The sequence below is a fragment of the Elephas maximus genome, chromosome 22, assembly GCF_024166365.1.
Source record: "Elephas maximus indicus isolate mEleMax1 chromosome 22, mEleMax1 primary haplotype, whole genome shotgun sequence".
Lineage (NCBI taxonomy): Eukaryota > Metazoa > Chordata > Mammalia > Proboscidea > Elephantidae > Elephas > Elephas maximus.
Window position 1 is genome coordinate 81,274,110 of NC_064840.1, and position 17,387 is coordinate 81,291,496.

The following is a 17,387-nucleotide window of genomic DNA, read 5'->3' on the forward strand; positions in this document are numbered from 1 at the left end:
TAGTGGTTTCACACAGGTTATAATGGGGAACAGACAGAAGTGCTTAATGGGATTGAGAGGGAAGGAGATGGGGCATCAGAGAAAGCTTTCCAACAGAGGTGGTGGCTACATCTTAAAGGGCAAGCTGGAATTTCCTGGTAAAGACGGGAATTGAGGAGGCTGGGATGATGGTGAAATGACTGTAGTCAGAGGAAAGAGTGTGTGCAAAGGCAGGGGAGAACTTGGCAAATTCAGGAAACTGCAAATGTTTTGGAAGACAGAATTGTAAGGGAGGGGAACAGGCAAGTTATTTAGACAGAGTGGCCTTAATACTTAAAAGACCTAACTTGTGTGGAGTTGTGAGAGGGTACCACACACACTAGTATACATGCGGCCCTGCTGCAGAGTGACTCAGCATGATGCAGTCTCTCCTAGGTGGAATATTTGTGGGATGACCTCAGAAAAAAGTTTCAAGACTTGATCCCTGTCACACTGGGTTTATCAGCAAGGTAAAGTTTAAGGTAGTTTTGACTGGACTGAGCAACAACCTGAATGAATATGGGTGTGAAATGCTGGGAAGCAGGTGTGATACTAAAGGGGATGAAGGGTGACAGTGAGAAAAACAGATATATGTTTATATTTGGAGCCCTGGTGGCTCAGTGGTTAAGAGCTCGGCTGCTAACCAAAAGGTCAGCAGTTTGAATCCACCAGCTGCTCCTTGGAAACCCTATGGGGCAGTTCTACTCTGTCCTTTAGGGTTGCTATGAGTCAGAATCAACTCAACTCGACAGCAAGGGGTGCAACGGGATGTTTATATTTACTCATAAAAGAATTATTATTTTTTAAAGAGAATTTAAAAATTACCTAGCTTACATGTATGCATGGGCTGTCTTCTAAAGGGCACACGAGAAACTGATAAAGTGCTTACTTCCTAGGAAGGACACTGGATGGCTGGGGACAGATGTGGGAGAGAAACCTACTTTTCACTCTATACCTTTTTGTATTAAAATTTGTACCATATGAAAATATTAGCCATTTAAAACTTTTTTAAAAATTAACGTGTGCATTGAAGAAACATCAAAAATGTCAACAATGTTTATGTCTGGATGGTAGAATTATGACTTTTTATTTTTTGTACTCTGTGTTTCTAGCTTTCTAAAATAAGCATATCGTGCTTTTATAATTAGCTTTAAAAAGTTACCTGTTTTTAAAATCTGAGTTGAAGAAGCTGTACGTTGGGACGTGGAGATTCACAACTTTACACGATGAAAGAAGAGTGTTTGTAAATGCAGACACAGATCATACTGTTCTCCAACAGTGTGAAGAAGTCCCTGGTTGTGGCAGTTGTTGCATAGAAGAAAATACGTTGGACTGGGAAAAAACACAGTTCAAATTCTATCCATAATATATGGCAAACACGTTATAGTTCACGTCTGCCACAGTTTTGTGACATTGGACAAACTCTTTGAGTCAACTCTTATCGAAAATTGAGGGTATTAATACTTACTGCAGAGGTTATTAAGGAATTTAAATGGAGTTAACTGCATTCTTACCATTCTTTTTAAAAATTTTATTTTAATAATATTTTATTGTGTTTTAGGTGAAAGTTTACACAGCAAATTAGGTTCCCATTTAACAATTTTTATACAGAGTGTTCCGTGCCATTGGTTACAATTTTTACAATGTGTCAGCATTCTCATTATTTCCATTCTGTTTGTTCTTTTTCCATTGATCTAGCTTCCCTTCCCCTCCTTGCCTTCTCATCTTTGCTTTTGGGTGAATGTTGACCGTTTGATCTTGTGTAGTTATGTTTCTTCCATTTTTATTGTCTTTCCTGATATAGAGAGGAAAACACGTCCACTTGAACTAAGACTGGTTCAAGAAAAAAGGCAATGAATTGACAAGATAAACTAGTTATCAAAAATTCAATATTGTAAATAGGTCACCAATTTAGAAAGAAATTGTTGTCCATCTACCAGTCTCATGAGGATTTCAGTTAATAATAGCTGATGGTTACTGGTACAGACCATTGGCCAGACAGGGCTCTAGTAGCTCATTTAATCCTTCCCTGAATGTATGGGACAGGTACAACTGTTCCATTTCACTGTTGGAACCAAGGCTTTGAGGTGTTCACTTGTTCGAGATCATCCAACTAGAAAACAGAGCCAGGGCTCAAACCTAGGCAGCCTAGCTCCGGAGTCCATGTTCTTAATCTCTTAGTAATGGTAATAATAAGTGCCTCAAACAGTGATATTATTTGATTATAGGATTTAATGGAAGTCCAGAAAGAAGATAGACCAGAGCATAAATTTCAGAAACTTTTGTCAGTGTTGTGTTTCTAGAATTTCTGAAGCCATTTCAGACACAGACCTGTACGAATGGGCTCCGTGATGCTACACATTTCCCTTCACTTGGGGAGAATAAACACCAAACTTTCATTAGGGAGGAGTCAGCAGGTTGGTGTGAGCTGACCAGTCGCCTAAGAGAAAAGGTACACTGAGTTTTCCTTTGCCTCTCAAATGTAGCATTCACAGTCACCTTGCACAAAAGAGAATTCTGTATGTCTGAACAATGAAGGAAGTTAGTGTGCCCTGGTGTTGAGGGTGTTGTTGTTAGGTGCCGTCAAGTCGGTTCCGACTCATAGTGACCCTATGTACCACAGAAAGAAACACTGCCTGGTCCTGCGCCATGCTCACAGTTGTTGTTATGCTTGAGCCCATTGTTGCAGCCACTGTGTCCATCCACCTCATTGAGGGTTTTCCTCTTTTCTGCTGACCCTGTACTCTGCCAAGCATGGTGTCCTTCTCCAGGGACTGATCCCTCCTGGTAACATGTCCAAAGTATGTAAGACGCAGTCTCGCCATCCTTGCTTGTAAGGAGCATTCTGGTTGTACTTCTTCCAAGACAGATTTATTTGCTCTTCTGGTAGTCCATGGTGTATTCAGTATTCTTTCCCAACACCACAATTCAAAGGCCTCAATTCTTCTTCAGTCTTTCTTATTCATTGTCCAGCTATTACATGCATATGATGAGATTGAAAATACCATGCCTTGGGTCAGGCACACCTTAGCCTTCAAGGTGATATCTTTGCTTTTCAACGCTTTAGAGGGGTCCTTTACAGCAGATTTACCCAATGCAATGCCTCGTTTGATTTCTTAACTGCTGCTTCCATGGCTGTTGATTATGGATCCATGTAAAATGAAATCCTTAACAACTTCAATCTTTTCTCTGTTTATCATGATGTTGCTCATTGGTCCAGTTGTGAGGATTTTTGTTTTCTTTATGTTGAGGTGTAATCCATACTGAAGGCTGTGGTCTTTGATCTTCATCAGTAAGTGCTTCAAGTCCTTTTCACTTTCAGCAGGCAAGGTTGTGTCACCTGCATAACGCAGGTTGTTAATGAGTCTTCTTCCAATCCTGATGCCTGCTTCTTCTTCATATAGTCCAGCTTCTTGGATTATTTGCTCAGCATACAGATTGAATAGGTATGGTGAAAGGACACAACCCTAATACACACCTTTTCTGACTTTAAGCCAATCAGTATCCCCTTGTTCTGTTTGAACAACTGCCTCTTGATCTATGTAAAGGCTCCTCATGAGCAGAATTAAGTGTTCTGGAATTCCCATTCTTTGCAATGTTATCTATAATTTGCTATGATCCACACAGTTGAATGCCTTTGCATAGTCAATAAAAGACAGGTAAACATCCTTCTGGTATTCTCTGCTTTCAGCCAGGATCCATCTGACATCAGCAATGATATCTCTGGTTCCACGTCATCTTCTGAAACTGGCCTGAATTTCTGGCAGTTCCCTGTCGACATAGTGCTGCAGCTGATGTTGAGTTTGGGTAGTGTCAAATACTTAGGTCTGAGAAGTACACAGGGATCACAAAGGGAAGACCGCACAGCAACTTGGACTTTATCCTGAGAGTCATGGGAAGCCACTGAAGAATTTTAAAGGGAAGAATTTTAGATTTGTGTTTTAGAAAAAGCACTCTGGCTGTTATGTTGAAAGTGAATCACAGGGAAGCAAAAACGGAGGCTGGGAGAAGTGCTGGGAAGATGTGGCAGGAGTCTGAATGGGACATTTGCAGCCTGGACTGTGGCAGCGTCAGAAAAGAAAGAAAAATGAATGGGTACAGGAGTTAAAAGGTAATATCAAGAAGACTTGATGGTCAATTAACTGGGGAAAAGATAGTCTTTTTAACAAATGGTGCTGGCATAACTGGATATCCCTTTGCAAAAAAATGAAACAGGACCCATACCTCACACCATGCACAAAAACTAACTCCAAGTGGATCAAAGACCTAAACATAAAGACTAAAACGATAAAGATCATGGAAGAAAAAATTGGGACAACCCTAGGAGCCCTAATACAAGGTATAAACAGAATACAAAACATTACCAAAAATGATGAAGAGAAACCCAATAACTGGGAGCTCCTAAAAATCAAACACCTATGCTCATCTAAAGACTTCTCCAAAAGAGTGAAAAGACCACCTACAGACTGGGAAAGAATTTTCAGCTATGACATCTCCGACCAGCGCCTGATCTCTAAAATCTACATGATTCTGTCAAAACTCAACCACAAAAAGACAAACAACCCAATCAAGAAGTGGGCAAAGGATATGAACACACATTTCACTAAAGAAGATATTCAGGCAGCCAACAGATACATGAGAAAATGCCCTCGATCATTAGCCATTAGAGAAATGCAAATTAAAACTACGATGAGATTCCATCTCACACCAGCAAGGCTGGCATTAATCCAAAAAACACAAAATAATAAATGTTGGAGAGGCTGCGGAGAGATTGGAACTCTCATACACTGCTGGTGGGAATGTAAAATGGTACAACCACTTTGGAAATCTATCTGGCGTTATCTTAAACAGTTAGAAATAGAACTACCATACAACCCAGAAATCCCACTCCTAGGAATATACCCTAGAGATACAAGAGCCTTCATACAAACAGATACATGCACACCCATGTTTATTGCAGCTCTGTTTACAATAGCAAAAAGTTGGAAGCAACCAAGGTGTCCATCAACGGATGAATGGGTAAATAAATTGTGGTATATTCACACAATGGAATACTACGCATCGATAAAGAACAGTGACGAATCTCTGAAACATTTCATAACATGGAGGAACCTGGAAAGCATTATGCTGAGCGAAATGAGTCAGAGGCAAAAGGACAAATATTGTATAAGACCACTGTTATAAGATCTTGAGAAATAGTAAACCTGAGAAGAACACATACTTTTGTGGTTTCGAGGGGGGGAGGGAGGGAGGGTGGGAGAGGGTTTTTTATTGATTAATCAGTAGATATGAACTGCTTTAGGTGAAGGGAAAGACAACACTCAATACATGGAAGGTCAGCTCAATTGGACTGGACCAAAAGCAAAGAAGTTTCCGGGATAAAATGAATGCTTCAAAGGTCAGCGGAGCAAGTGCGGGGGTCTGGGGAACATGGTTTGCGGGGACTTCTAAGTCAATTGGCAAAATAATTCTGTTATGAAATCATTCTGCATCCCACTTTGAAATGTGGCGTCTGGGGTCTTAAATGCTAACAAGCGGCGATCTAAGATGCAGCAATTGGTCTCAACCCACCTGGAGCAAAGGAAAATGAAGAACACCAAGGCCACACGACAACTAAGAGCCCAAGAGACAGAAAGGGCCACATGAACCAGAGACCTACATCATCCTGAGACCAGAAGAACTAGTTGGTGCCCGGCCACAATCGATGACTGCCCTGACAGGGAGCACAGCAGAGGACCCCTGAGGGAGCAGGAGATCAGTGGGATACAGACCCCAAATTCTCATAAAAAGACCAAACTTAATGGTCTGACTGAGACTGGAGGAATCCCGACGGCCATGCTCCCCAGACCTTCAGTTGACACAGGACAGGAACCATCCCCGAAGACAACTCATCAGAAATGAAAGGGACTGGTCAGCGGGTGGGAGAGAGACGCTGATGAAGAGTGAGCTAATTATATCAGGTGGACACCTGAGATTGTGTTGGCAACTCTTGTCTGGAGGGGGGATGGGAGGATAGAGAGAGGGAAGCCGGCAAAATTGTCAAGAAAGAAGAGACTGAAAGGGCTGACTCAAGAGGTGGAGAGCAAGTGGGAGTAGGGAGTGAGATGTATGTAAACTTATACGTGACAGACTGATTGGATTTGTAAACGTTCACTTGAAGCTTAATAAAAGTTATTAAAAAAAAAAAAAGAAGACTTGATGACTATTTGGATATGGAGTTTAGTGGAAGGGAGACAGGCTAGTCAAGGGGAGAGGGACTAGTCAAGGTTAGAAAGACTAGTCAAGGGGAGAGGGACTAGTTAAGGTGGTGAATAAAGGGGAGGCAGATTAAGTGAGTCCACCTAGGAGTGAGGATAGATGTGGAAACAAGGTCCAAGTGGTTTCCCTTTTACTGCTTAGGATGATTTTTCTGGATTGTTGTTCTTAGGTTCTGTCGAGTCAGCTCTGGCTTGTAGTGATCTCATGTATAGTAGAACGAAACGTTGCCCAGTCCTGTACCAGCCTCATGATCACTGGAATTGGACAGTGTTCTGCCGTGATCCATAAGGTTTTCATTGGCTAATCTTTGGAAGTAGATTGCCAGACCTTTATTCCTAGTCTGTCTTAGTCTGGAAGCTTTGCCAAAACCTGTCTCCCATGAGTGACCCTGCTGGTATTTGAAATGCTGGTGGCATACCTTCCAGCAGGTTATGGATTAAGAGCCTCTAAAGAAAACTTCAGGGTGACTGAATCCTACCCTATAAGATTAAAAAAAAAAAAAAAGAAAAGAGGCTGAGAATGGGAGGTAGTAGAGAAAGAAAGGGAGAAGGGGAAGAGAGGAAACAGTTATGTTTTGATACGTTTATATTTGTTTGGGAAGGAGACATTTGTCCAAAAATTTTCTCTTCTGTAGCTCCAGGGTGACCAGAAGACTCTACAGAAGGCTTCTAAGTGCTGGATACTGACAGTAGTGGCCGTCTTTCCTTTCCAGAATTCAGGTCAGTTCTTAAGTTTTGCAGCTTCTTCCTTAATGAAGATGAGGTTTATCATGTCATGTCATGACCAGAAGTTAGATGGGAAAATTGACTATACCTCTTTTTTGGAAGAAACTTGCAAACCATGGACAACATCTAATGCCAAAAACCATCAGGTGCCCCATAAATTCATCGTATGTTCTCTGTGCCCACATCACTTGGTTATTACCTACGAGGCTACCTTTCCCACAGAAAATCATTTGATGCTTCTTGTGAATTCCCGTTTCCTAAACTCCAGCCATCCGTTGAGCACACTCATCTTTCCTGGTATCTCTTTCTGGAGTAAATAATGGGAAAGGTTTGAAAATGTTCTCATTGATAAATGAGAACAGTTATCACATCCTACTTTCAGTGGTTTTAGAAATTATTGTTCAATTTTTAATAGTATTCTAAGAAATTCTTAGCCAAACTTCTTTCCTCTGAAATTAATGATATAGTAATTAAATGCCTTCCCCGGCAGCCTCACCTCACCACATATATCTGAGCTACTGTCAGCCATGGTTTCGAGGCCACATAGTTATTATTCAGTTCGAATTTGGCAATGTCCATGTTGCTTTCACCTTTTTGATCAAGCTGTAATGAGGTAGATGAGACTCAGTTGTATTCACGTCTAGTTCTTTACTGTAGATCAAAGTGGGAAAATTCCTCAACCTTTCACAAATCTCTTGCTTTTGGCTTGTGGCCAGAATACAAATCTGCATGTGACCCTTCCTCCAGTTTGACTATTTTGGAGGAGCTTCTCCAAAAAAAGAAACAAGGGCTGTCACCGAGTCCAGACCCTGCCCACCCCGCCCAGCATGACTGTACGGCTGCAGTCACCACAGTGTGTAGGACACATACACCCAGGAGAACAGAGACAGGTTGTAATTTCCAGTCCTAAAACTTGAGAACATTTTCTTCAATAATTGTTATTCTTTGATAATTACACTTTAGGTTGTATTTAGAAAGAGCAACTGAGCTCGATCATGTTTTGTGTTCTGTCGTAAATATACAATAAAAATGATGATTATGTGAAAAATAAATGGTGGAAGTGAAAATGTTTTACTGTGAAGGACTTCTACTAATGAGGAGGCTTACTTCTGCTTAATCAAATGTTGCGAAAAGTGTCCTAGAAATATGATAGTAAGGAAATCTCATCATATCTTTAAAGTTTTAACCAACGTATTTTTGTTGACGCTTGGTTTTAAATTAAACATAATAATGAGGTAGTAGGGAATAGAAAAGGAAAATAGTGCTCAAGCTCTGGGGTCTTCTTCCTCTCACCTCTCTTTATAGCTTAGCACAGAGTTCCTGCCCCACAATTGCCCACCCCTGTCCCTCTGTCACTTCAGTAACTTGTCCGCTCTCTCCCACTCAGCATAACTGTCTATTGCCTCCCTTCAGTTTTCCTTCACTTCTACTTACTGTGCAGAGGGTTTGTCAAAGACTATAATAGGATAGATTTGCAGGCCTTCGTAATGGTTGGTTCTTATCTTTGAAGCAAGCCAGGTGTTGTTGAGTCCCTCCCCCTCTCACCCAGCAATTCCTTCAGCAGACAGCTTGTTCCCCTGGTCCCATTGGTTGTCCATGTCTATACCTGAGTTCACCTGCAGACACCTTTGTGTACACACACGGGCAGCAACCCTGGGCCTGTACCGTTTAGTGCACACAGGTATATATGTGTATCTACATCCTTAGATGCACATGTGTAAGCTCCCAGATTTGGGGCTTTTACAGTATCCAATAAATAAAACTGAATTTTTCATCTATCTGTGCTCAGAACCATTTGGTACATGTATGTATGTGTCAGGGGAGATAAACACATCTACTTTGTGACTTATTTGAAGATGTGACTTTAAGTGTGGCTACAGTGGGCTTGTAATACCCTAGAATTGAACTTACCCATAAATTCATAGGAAGAGCTAGAAATCTTACAACCAGCTGAGTAGGGAATACTTGCTTGCTTTCTGTGGGCAAGTTGACTCCCCAGGAGAATGGGGCTGAGCTGAGCATGCTTAGGTCCTTCCTCCAAACACCTCCAGATCAGGTAACTGAGGAGGGAGAACGGATGCTGTGAGATTTCAAGCGGATCACTCGAGTAATATTCCTCCACAGGAACCATGAGGGGTGGGAAGTAAAAGCTCCTCCAACCCTCCCTCCTCCACACACAGGTAAACTCTTGTACCAGACCACGGATACATGAAAAATCAGGTCTCGGGAGCCAAGGCAGGAAGCTGAGCTCTGCAGCAGAGCTTTTACCTACATCAGGGATTCAGGTGAGTTATTCAACCTGATCCAGGAATGACGAAGGGAGCAGACAGCGGATGACTAGGATAGACAAAACACTTGAGTGGAATAAATGGGGAAAATGCAAAGAAGAGCATAAAACTGCCATAGAAAGTGTATTTAAAGAATACTGAATTAGTTTATTTCTACCATTTTCCAAAAAAGACCTTGCAATGGCTGACCGTATGTCAACGGACATAAGGGAGAGTGGGGGTGCAGTGCAGTAGCTGCTGCAAAGTAACATGAGGCCAGTTTTCTGTATGTAAGAGGGTGTGAAAGAGCTTTCCACAGTCATCAGAGGGACTGTGACTACAAGTCAGAGCTTGGAGGAGAGCTCACAGACCCCAGGCTGACCATCCTACTTACTTGCCCTCAACATAAAATGTTCTCTTATTCCAAAACAAGCTATGGGGTTTAGGAGAAAGCTCTGGGGTTTAAGTTTTTTTTTTTTTCTTTTCTTTTTCTGATTGGCTTGGGCATTTTGTTTTCAGTGTGAGGGGGTGCCAAGTATCTGACCCCTTGGGAGAAGGTGAGAGACATAGATAATTGTTATAACAGTTAATATTTATGGAGCATCACTGTGGACCATGCAATGTCCATATGTCCAATGAGTTGAATGTACCAACTCATTTAATCCTCACAGGAATCCTATGAGGTCTCACTTTTAATGTCTCCATTTTATAGATGATGAAGCAGATACTGAGAGGCTTAGCAACTTGCCCAGAGTCACACAGCTAATGGGCAGCAGAGCTGGAATGCAAATCCAGGCAATCTGGCTCTAGAACCCACACTCTGGACAACTAAAGAGCTGTTCAGAAAAGATGGCGGAGTCAGCTCAGCCCAGCCTTGCTTGGATCTTTCTCATGTGACAGGAGCAGAACCCCCCTCCCATCAGGCTAGTTCTAAACCCAAATCCTGGATTGGAGGTCAGCATTTAGCTGGGCCCAGGACGGTGTAAATGGTTGACTCACACAGCTGCTAACCAAAAGGCTGGAGGTTCTAGTCTACCCAGAGGCATCTCAGAAGAAAGGCCTGGCAATCTACTTCCAAAAAATCAGCCACTGAAAACCCTATGGAGCACAGTTCTAGTTTGACACAGTGGAGTTGCCATGAGTCTCAATCAACTCGAGAGAAACTTTTTTTTCTTTTCTAACAGGAGGAGTTAACTGCCTCAGAGAAGCAGGCTGACCGTTGTCTCCCACTGCCAGACCACAAGGTAGAATGTTAGGCAAAGGCAGGGCCACAGATGTGTGTAGATTACTCCACAGCCCTCTGGGTGTGAGCACTGTTGCTTTCTGGTCTCTGCTGAAGTGAGGAGGGAATTGAGGGCCAGCAACAAGAGGAGCCCTGGTGGCACACTGGTTAAGCTCTCAGCTGCTAATGGAAAGATTGGTGGTTTGAACCTACCCAGTGGCTCCACAGGAAAAAGACCTGGCAATCTGCTCCTGTAAAGATTAAAGCCTAGAAAACCCTCTGGGGCAGTTTTACTCTGTCACGTGGGGTCTCTATGAGTTGAACATCCGCTCGATGGCACACAAGAGCAACAACAAAGGCACCTGGTCTAGAGTTCCAAAAGACTCAGCAGCTTAGGCAATTCCTTCAGGCATTCCACAAACACTTAGTGAGCCTATATGCCCTACATCACCTTCCTTTTCTGGCGTGTTACCCTAAGCAGACACCCATTACCAGGTTCTAGGAGTTCCGTGCCTGTGTGGGTCAGTGAGGCCCTTACCCAGCAACTCCTCCACCTTCTTACATGGCATTCAGCAGCCCAGGCTAGAGGAGCCCCGACGGATACACAGGGCCGTGTTTGTTCGGCAACGTGGGAAGCTCTGCGTCACTGCCCTTCTGGCAGCGGCTGTCGGAGTGCCTGCAAGCTCTTAGTCCCAACCTTGCAGAGCCACGGGACCGACCCAAAGCACCAGCCATCAGCTTTGTTCCTCAAGCCTCTGGAGAAAACCTTTGATTTCATGGGTATGATTATTTTTATTCTTGCCCGCTCAAGGATGAAGCCCAAGAAACAAGAGGCTGGCCCTTTCAGAGGCATCACAATGGGTCACCTCCAGCAAAACCCACTGTTTTTTGTTATTTCTGGGTTTGGTCAGGCCTCTCTTGGAAACCATTACTATACAACTTACTTAAAGAGTGGAGGGACTGGACATAAGAGACTCGGAGAGAAGGGGGCTGGCGGGCTGGAGTTGGGGGGCTGGGGTGGGAGGCTGGGGGGCTGGGGTAGGGAGCTGGGGTGGGGGGCTGGGGTGGGGGCAGAGGTGGGGGCTGGGGTGGGGGCAGAGGTGGGGGCTGGAGTGGGGGGCTGGGCTGGGGCTGGGCTGGGGAGCTGGGCTGGGGGCTGGGGTGCTGGGTTGGGGGGCTGGAGCAAGGGCTGGGCTGGCGAGCTGGGGTGGGGGGCTGGGGTGGGGGGGCTGGGGTGGGGGCTGGGCTAGGGGCTGGGCTGGAGGATGGGGGCTGCAGCAGGAGTCTGTAGTGGGGGCTGGGGTGGGGGCTGGAGCAAGGGCTGGGGTGGGGGCTGGGGTGGGGGGCGGGAGTGGGGGCGGGGCTGGGGGCTGGGGTGAGGGCGGGGCTGTGGGCGGGGCTGGGGGCTGGGAGTAAGGTGTTGTCAGGGAAAGGGCCGGAGGAACACATGAGGGTCACAACCTGATCTGAATCAATTGCATTTGGTAGTGATATTTTAAAGCTTTTTCAGAGTCAAATTATTCCAAGTTTGACTTTACAAAAGGTTAAAAATTCCAAGTTTGACTTTTGATTAAAAGATCTCAAGTTTAACTTTTAGCCAAACCAGGAGACTTGGCACTTTGGATGAAGGTTTCAGAAAAAGACACAACAACACAGAGAGAGAGAAAGAGGGAGAGAGACTTTATCCTAAAGCCATTGTAAATCCAAAGCAGGGTTTTATCCTCACAGTTAAATGAGAAAGAGAAAAAAAAAATCAAGAATACCAACATTTGAGGTACAAAGACTGTCATGGGCCAGTGAAAGTTTGCAAAATTATATGTAAATGACCAAAGTTTTTACTGTGGTGGCCCTGTGCATTCCCAAAGCTAATCCCAAAGAGAAAATCTACTTAGCAAAAGAGAGTTTTGTCTAATTTGGTTAACAGTTGAGAAGTGACAAAAATACTGAATATATTAATAATTTATATTTCCAGGGTAACACTATATCTTTAATGCTTCGCTGCCAGAGGGAATTCAGATTGGCTTAATGCTGGAGAAAAAAACCCAAAGGCTTTCCTCATAGTCCACATCCAGCCCTGATGAAAACGGTTGTAAGACGTGTGCTCTGGTAATGAGTACCATCACTCTCCCACTTCTGCACAATGGGTTTTTATCCCATGTTGCTGCGTGTATTTTCGTTATCAGCAAAGGCCTGTATTTACACTCAATTTTATGCTCCAGCTATATCAGTTCACGAGATATTTGTTTACATTTCACATTTTATAGAAAAGGTATTTCAAGAACCCCATAAACACAAGACCTTTTCTAAAGTTTATAGATTCCCCCCGTGCACATTTAAGTTTCACTTTATCGACAAATGTACTGACCCCCCCCCCCCCCCCCCCGCCTATCTCTGTATAATGGAGTTTGACGGTTTACAATTTCGGGTCATCTCATTCCATGACCTCAGTGAACAGAGGAGGTCGGAGCTCCCTAAAGCGCTGTCCAGAAGGATGGAGTAAGTTAATTACATCCCCCAGCTAGTCTGAGAGGAGAGAGTTCACTGTAGTTCGGCTAAAGGGCCTCTGGAAACGAAAAGGAAAACGTGGTAGATAATTTTGATTTATTTAAAGAGTATCAAAGTTAGCAGGAACAAAAGTTCAAAGAAAAAAATCAATGAAGGAAAATGTTTAAATCTCTACAACCAAAACGTCAGCCGCTGGATACCTGATTTATTTTTATCTATTTACATACACAACGGGGAGGCCCACTGTGCTGTTTGGATCTTAAAAACAACATTAGTTTGCTATTCTAAATGTATCACTGTTTTGTGGGTAAAACGCAGATCTAACTCAAAATACGCAATTCTCTGAAGATCACTAGCCAAGCCTCCCCTAACACCCCAAACTTTCTTCACCGTGTTTACCATGGGACTCTGGGTGCAGCCAGGAGATTAAAAAAAAAAAAAAAAAATTGAGATCTGGCCAGTGGCACCGGCCGGGCCTCGGTGGTGATGTTGCGGGTACGGTAGGAAAAGAAAAGCCCCAAGCCCCAGCGTGGTCCCAGTGGTGCTTGGAAATAGGCCACTGCCCGGGAACTGCGACGCTATGGCAATCCCAAGCCTTCACGCAGTTTTCGTGAATCTGCAGAGTCACAGGGTGTCATGCGGGACTGGGCACCCCACCCCCGCCCGGTGGACGTAGGGAGCGTTTTCTCTCCAGGCTCGAGAATCTGAACAGAGAACCCTGCGTCTTGAACCCGCAGCAGTGGCCGGAAGGTGGGAGTCAACGGGGGAATCAATCTCCTGGGGAAGAGCGTTTTCCAAAGCCGCCGGTGCCAACTTCTTACCAGGTTGCCTTAGCGCCCCGAGGCTGGGTTGATCTCTGCGCAAAAGGCAACGTCAGCTTCCCTGGACTCTCTGGCATCAAGCTGGGTGTAACGAGTTGTCATCTGAAGATAGAAGACTTCGCCGGATGTTGTTTTTAGGTTACAATTCAGAACGCTAACAGCTCCACATATTTACGGAGACAGTGCTAAGGCTGTAAACAGCCACGTGTCTCGCAGGCTTGGGTTCGCTGCGCTCCAGACGCGCGAGCGCGTCTGGCGCCCGAGTCTGGGGGATTGGCGGGCAGAAGGAAGGCGCCAATGTCCGAGTTAGCGAAGTTCACCAAAGCCAGCTTGGGGTAGGTCCTTCGTTTTGCATTTTCCTCGCGCCTGCCTTTCTCCGAGGTAAATGCCCAAGATGCGCGCGAAGGAGGATGCGGGACTGGATCCCCGGGAGAGCCACTAAGGCACCCAGGGGCCACGAATCCCACCTCCCAGCGATGGCTCAAATATAGGCTTCAGTCTCCGTTTAGCCCTTTCCCCACCTCTCAAACTTCTCTGCAGGACGCCCCACCAAATCACTGGGAACCTTCGTCTTGGACCCTACCAGTCTCGAAACCATGGTACTTCAGGGGGGATGGGTTGTGGAGAGGCGGAAGGTAACATGAACAAAAAATCCATCTCTTCGGATATTTGTCAGAAAACGTTTATTGCTAAGGGAAATTCTTTCGAAGACTAACTGCTCTTGGCCTTCCTCCACCCAGTTTTTTTTTTGTTTTTCATAATATATACATCTGTGCAATATGCAGTATTTCTCCTAAGCAGAGAGAAACCTGGAGGGCGAGCCGGCGTCAGAGCACCGGGTGCTGGGGCGTGTGCAGGTTGAGGGCGTTGGGGTGAGTGTGGCCGATCAGGTTGAGGTAATGGCGGTCCAGGCCCTGCACCGGTGCCAGGAAGGGACTGTGCGGTTGCCCCGGGCTCGGCAGCGGCACTGGCGCGCTAGGTAGGTAGGGCAGCGCCGGGCTGCGGGCCGCGGCGTGCGGCCAGGGGAAGGGCCCGGGGGCCGCGCCCTGCGGGAACACCGCGGCCTCGCCGGGGCTGTGGCCGGTGAACTCGGGCCCCGCCGGGTGCAGCTGATAAGAGAAATCCGGCTCCGGGAGCGACCCCAGCGGTGGGAAGGTAGGCTCGCCGCCCAGGCGGGCCTTGGACTGCAAGAAGGTGAGGATGCGCGCATACTTGGTGTCCTTGGTCTCCATTCGCTCCACCGTGGTGAGGTAATGCACCAGGTTCTTCATACATTCGTGGTAGCCGTAATGGAAGTAGTTGGCAAACTCCGCTAAAAGTTCTGCTGAAGGGGCGAGGAAGACTGTAGGAAGTTAAAAAAAAAAAAAAAAAAAAACGCGCGCGGCCGCATTCCCCTGGGGAGCCCGAAGCCAACGCCAGGCACCTCCCGCCACATTTTCGGGCCAGAATTTCCATTTGAGGCCCTTCCTCCCCTCTCCGCAGTCCGGAGACGGAAAAGCACGAGCGAACGGCCCTCCTTTCCCTAAGAGCCTTAATCTCTCCCTCACTTCTTTATCCCGCTATTGCTTGCCCTGCCCCACCCCTACCTGAGAGGAGGCCGCGGAGCCGGTGTCGCCTAGAAAACCGCTCTGCAGTGCTGCTCCGCCGTCGCGCCGGCGGGAGAAGTGCTTTGCAGGAACCCCCCAGCCCACCTCCGCACACACACTCCTACTAGGGGCCTCACTCTCACTTCCAACACCCAGATGTGGCGCGCGCTTCTGGCTCAGGTTCCCCTTACCCAACCTACGCCCACCTTTTTCCCTTCCACGGGGAAAATCAGAGGAGTGCAGGGCTCTCAGGTACTGAACGGTCATCTCGAGGATCTCTGCTTTCTCCAGCTTCCCGGAACTCTGCAAAAGGAGGAAGGGCTTTTCGCAGAGGCCCAACAGGCGCAGGCCGGCCCTGCTGGCTGCGCTGCAAGGTTTCATCTGGAGCGAAACCGCGAGCAGAACGCTGTTGGATCTGTGCGAGGGGCGCCTGGGGCTCACTCAGCACTCAGGCCAACCGGGAGGGAGGCCCAAACAGACGGTCATCTGTGTCCCCAAGATTCCCTGCGCCTCGGATGAGCGTGACAGCGGAGAGTTCCCACAGCCAGGGATCCGGCTTCCGGTCCTTCGACCTTACCTGCTTCGCCAAGGCCATAGGCACGGTTTTGCCCAGCTCGTTTAAGCAGCGGTTGATCCGGTCTCTCCTCCTCTTCTCTATCACTTTGTGGGAAACTGGGGTTCTCTGAGAACAGAGGTTTGTACATTTAGGATAGTTTTGCCCAGGTAGTCGTCGAATTCAAAGCCATAGCTACGTGCCAATCATTTTCCCTGCCCTCCACCCTTCCCAGGGGTTGGCACCAGGAAAGGACCTCTGCCCCTCTGCACTGGAGCCAGATGAGCTCCATCCTCTCACGCCGGCGCTGGCGCACTTCCCTTCCATCCTCTCTACCCACTCTGAGCTCCAGGGTTTTGGGGAGGTAGCTGCCAGCCTTCGGGCATGGGTTCCTTCCCAGTTGAGGATTCTCCTCTCCCTATCCCCATTCCCTTTCCAAACCACTCGGGATTCCTCCACACGCAAAGTCCGGTGTGGTCAAGTTTCTGCCATTGGTCCAGCCAGGCGGCAGCTGGGGGAGTCAGACGCCTCCACCACCAGGGCGCAAGGGCGTCTGGGCTCAGCCGACTCACTTTGCGTTCCTTGAGTTTGTCTGACATCCTGGTGACTACGCGCCCTTGGGAGAGGCGATGACCCTAGGCACCCGTCTGCTTTTCGCCTCTTGTGCCTCCTCCAATGTCCTAGGTAGACTGCAGCCTCCCAACTCCGAGGGACTGCCTTATAAAGCGGTCATCTAGGGCTCCAAGTGCGTTCACCAGTTGAATTATTCCATAGGATTAGGGGAGCTGCGTTTGGGGGATGTATGCATTCAAGATCAGCTTTAAAGAAGTTAAGAAAAAAAAAAAAATTAGCAGCCGAGGGGGGCGACTTGGGGGCAGATCAGCTTTGTTAATCCACGTGGCCCTTCAAAGGACACGTGATCGGTCCGGGAATAACATTTGCCTGGCAACAGCCCGGGCGGGAAAAGTAGGCGTTAAACCCGCGAGCGGGCGAGCCAGCTCCTGCAGCAGGCTCCGAGCGCAGGGGCGCAGCGGCCGCGGGCACCGGGGGGCGAGGACCCTCACAAAACAGTGTCGCCTCCTTTAGTCCCACCGCTGAGTCTCACATGATCGCCTGTTTACAAATCCCAGCAAGCCGGCCGTCCCAGCGCTGAGCGCGTTTTAAAGCCTGTCCAGAGTCATTAAAGTAATTAAGTAAGCCTTTAATAGGCTGTTCCGCCGGGTTCAAGGGAGAGCCCTTGGAGACGGAGGCGCCCCGTTTGTTCCCAGGCTTTTCTCACACGACTTGGTGACACGTCCCTCTCCCCCCTTTTTGTTTACACCGCTTTATTTGTCCGGACATCCCGGCAGGTGTGGGGCTGCGGCTGGCACACGAGGCTCTCGTCTCGCCTCGCCCCTCCCGCCGGCCTTTGGCACGCGACGCTCCCCCCACT

General features: G+C 46.9%; 1 protein-coding gene and 1 long non-coding RNA gene across 3 annotated transcripts; one reads left to right on the forward strand and one right to left on the reverse strand.

Moving 5' to 3' along the window:
* Positions 1-3,712: 3,712 nt before the first annotated feature.
* LOC126065796 (uncharacterized) lies at positions 3,713-10,846 on the forward strand. The gene is made up of 4 exons (XR_007514933.1): positions 3,713-4,129; positions 6,911-6,995; positions 9,182-9,286; positions 10,453-10,846. It is a non-coding gene; the product is annotated as an uncharacterized LOC126065796 (long non-coding RNA).
* A 3,797-nt stretch (positions 10,847-14,643) lies between these two features.
* HELT (helt bHLH transcription factor) lies at positions 14,644-16,554 on the reverse strand. Of its 2 annotated transcripts, none has more exons than XM_049866270.1 (4): positions 16,528-16,554; positions 15,980-16,084; positions 15,609-15,705; positions 14,644-15,137 (listed from the first exon to the last, which is right to left on the reverse strand). In XM_049866270.1, the coding sequence occupies exons 1-4, from the start codon at positions 16,552-16,554 to the stop codon at positions 14,644-14,646; spliced, it is 723 nt and encodes a 240-aa protein (XP_049722227.1). The 2 variants fall into 2 exon arrangements, with proteins under 2 accessions (XP_049722227.1, XP_049722226.1); XM_049866269.1 differs by having other exon boundaries at positions 14,644-15,140.
* Positions 16,555-17,387: the final 833 nt, after the last annotated feature.